Source organism: Hippoglossus hippoglossus, chromosome 21 (genome assembly GCF_009819705.1).
Source record: "Hippoglossus hippoglossus isolate fHipHip1 chromosome 21, fHipHip1.pri, whole genome shotgun sequence".
NCBI lineage: Eukaryota > Metazoa > Chordata > Actinopteri > Pleuronectiformes > Pleuronectidae > Hippoglossus > Hippoglossus hippoglossus.
In genome coordinates this window covers 3,544,109-3,545,734 of record NC_047171.1, presented here as the reverse complement: position 1 = coordinate 3,545,734, position 1,626 = coordinate 3,544,109, and the positions used below count along the sequence as shown (strand labels likewise).

The 1,626-nt window shown below is 42.4% G+C and overlaps 1 protein-coding gene across 1 annotated transcript in view; it reads left to right on the top strand.

Moving 5' to 3' along the window:
- Positions 1 to 1,414, top strand: part of mstnb (myostatin b) — a 3,793-nt gene extending 2,379 nt beyond the window's left edge. Inside the window, exon 3 of the mRNA XM_034574738.1 lies at positions 1 to 1,414. This exon is cut by the window's left edge and continues 264 nt beyond it. Coding sequence (XP_034430629.1) covers positions 1 to 117 — 117 coding nt within the window. The 3' untranslated portion in view covers positions 118 to 1,414.
- The last annotated feature ends 212 nt before the right edge of the window (positions 1,415 to 1,626 follow it).

The window sequence follows — 1,626 nt, the reverse complement described above, 5'->3', positions numbered from 1 at the left end:
CCCTGCTGCACCCCCACCAAGATGTCGCCCATCAACATGCTCTACTTTAACCGCAAAGAGCAGATCATCTACGGCAAGATCCCCTCCATGGTGGTGGACCGCTGTGGATGCTCTTGAGTTGGGACGGAGAGCATCGGGAGGACGGGGTGATGGTGGTGGGGGGGGCGCAGTGGCTCACCCCGGCCTCCACCTTCAGACTTGTTGACACAACCAATCCACCAGTTCCAATGCTTTCCTCCAGAACATGGTGCAATAGAACCAGAGTAGAGGCCACAAACAGCCCGACCTTCCTGCAGGGCAGCGCTTTCACAACCGGCATAGCTCCTTTTCTTTCTACCTGTGAAATCTTAGCCATAGAGGCTTGAAGTCAGAACAATACAGGAACACACAGAAACACGTACGCACACACATGCTGCGCGTCGGAACGAACGTAGACAGAAACGATCAAAGCTATTCAGAAAAAAAAACAACAACTGTTCTCTCCATTTATACAAACGTGCTGACAGATTATACTCACACTACTCCACTCCACTCATAGCCAACATACAAGCTCATACACGTTTTCGCTATATGCTGTTTGTGATCATTTTTTCTCGAGTTGTGTTTTCAGAGTGAAAACCGAGAATCCTCAAGGACTTTTTGAAGAGAGGGGCTTGGAAAACCAAACTGGAGGTTCAGAGCAGTGTCTCACTCTGGTAGAACACGGTTGAGTCCACGTAGGTTCGTAGGAGTTGAATAAAAAAAAAATAAAACGTACTTACAACATTTGGAAAATTAAGACACACGACATTTTTTTTTTCCTTTTCTGTACTGGCCTTGAACTAATTCATTCTATGTTCTGATCGCTAACGCACGGAGCTGTGTGTGACGTGGAGGTGTCGATCACTCCTGAGATCCTATATACGGACACAAAAAATGTTCCAGACACACAAACCCAACCAAGAAGCATTCTCTCTCTCTCTCTCTCTCTCTCTCTCTCAGTCACAATCACTTTCCAACCGCAGAGCCAGACCTGCCCAATACACTTGAATGATTCTGATTGTAAATTCACATGACTGGACAGAAGGACTTGAACTGAAGGCACAAGGAATGCAGCCTACAAATGAAAATGTGTTTAAGACAGAGAAACTGGGTTGTTCGGATGTATGAATGTTGAGATCATGCTTAAAACTCTGTCTTACATCAACACAGTTTGCACTATGGCACACCAATAGAAAAAATTGGTTGCTACAAAAGTTGTAAAATTGATTTTGATATATTTGCTTATTTGTATTGTATACATATGCCATTGTTTCCAGTAGGAGTTGCCTTTCTAAACCACTGTTGGTAAAATGTACGAAAACCACAATCCATCAGAAAATGTAATACAGCAACTCTATATACTTGTTTTAACAAATAAAGTTTCTAGCTTGTTTGTTGAGTTGTGTGTTTGCGTTGTGTGTTTCTGCCTCGAGTCCAGACGTTTGTAACATTTGCACTTAACGAGAAGAAAAGACGCTTGTTGTCAATAATCTGATCTTTAGGATCATTGTGTTTACACAGTTCAAAGCCACGGTCACCCCATAATAAAATATTCTATTCACAAAGAATAAAATCAATATTTGCATCATATTTCAAACCATAAAC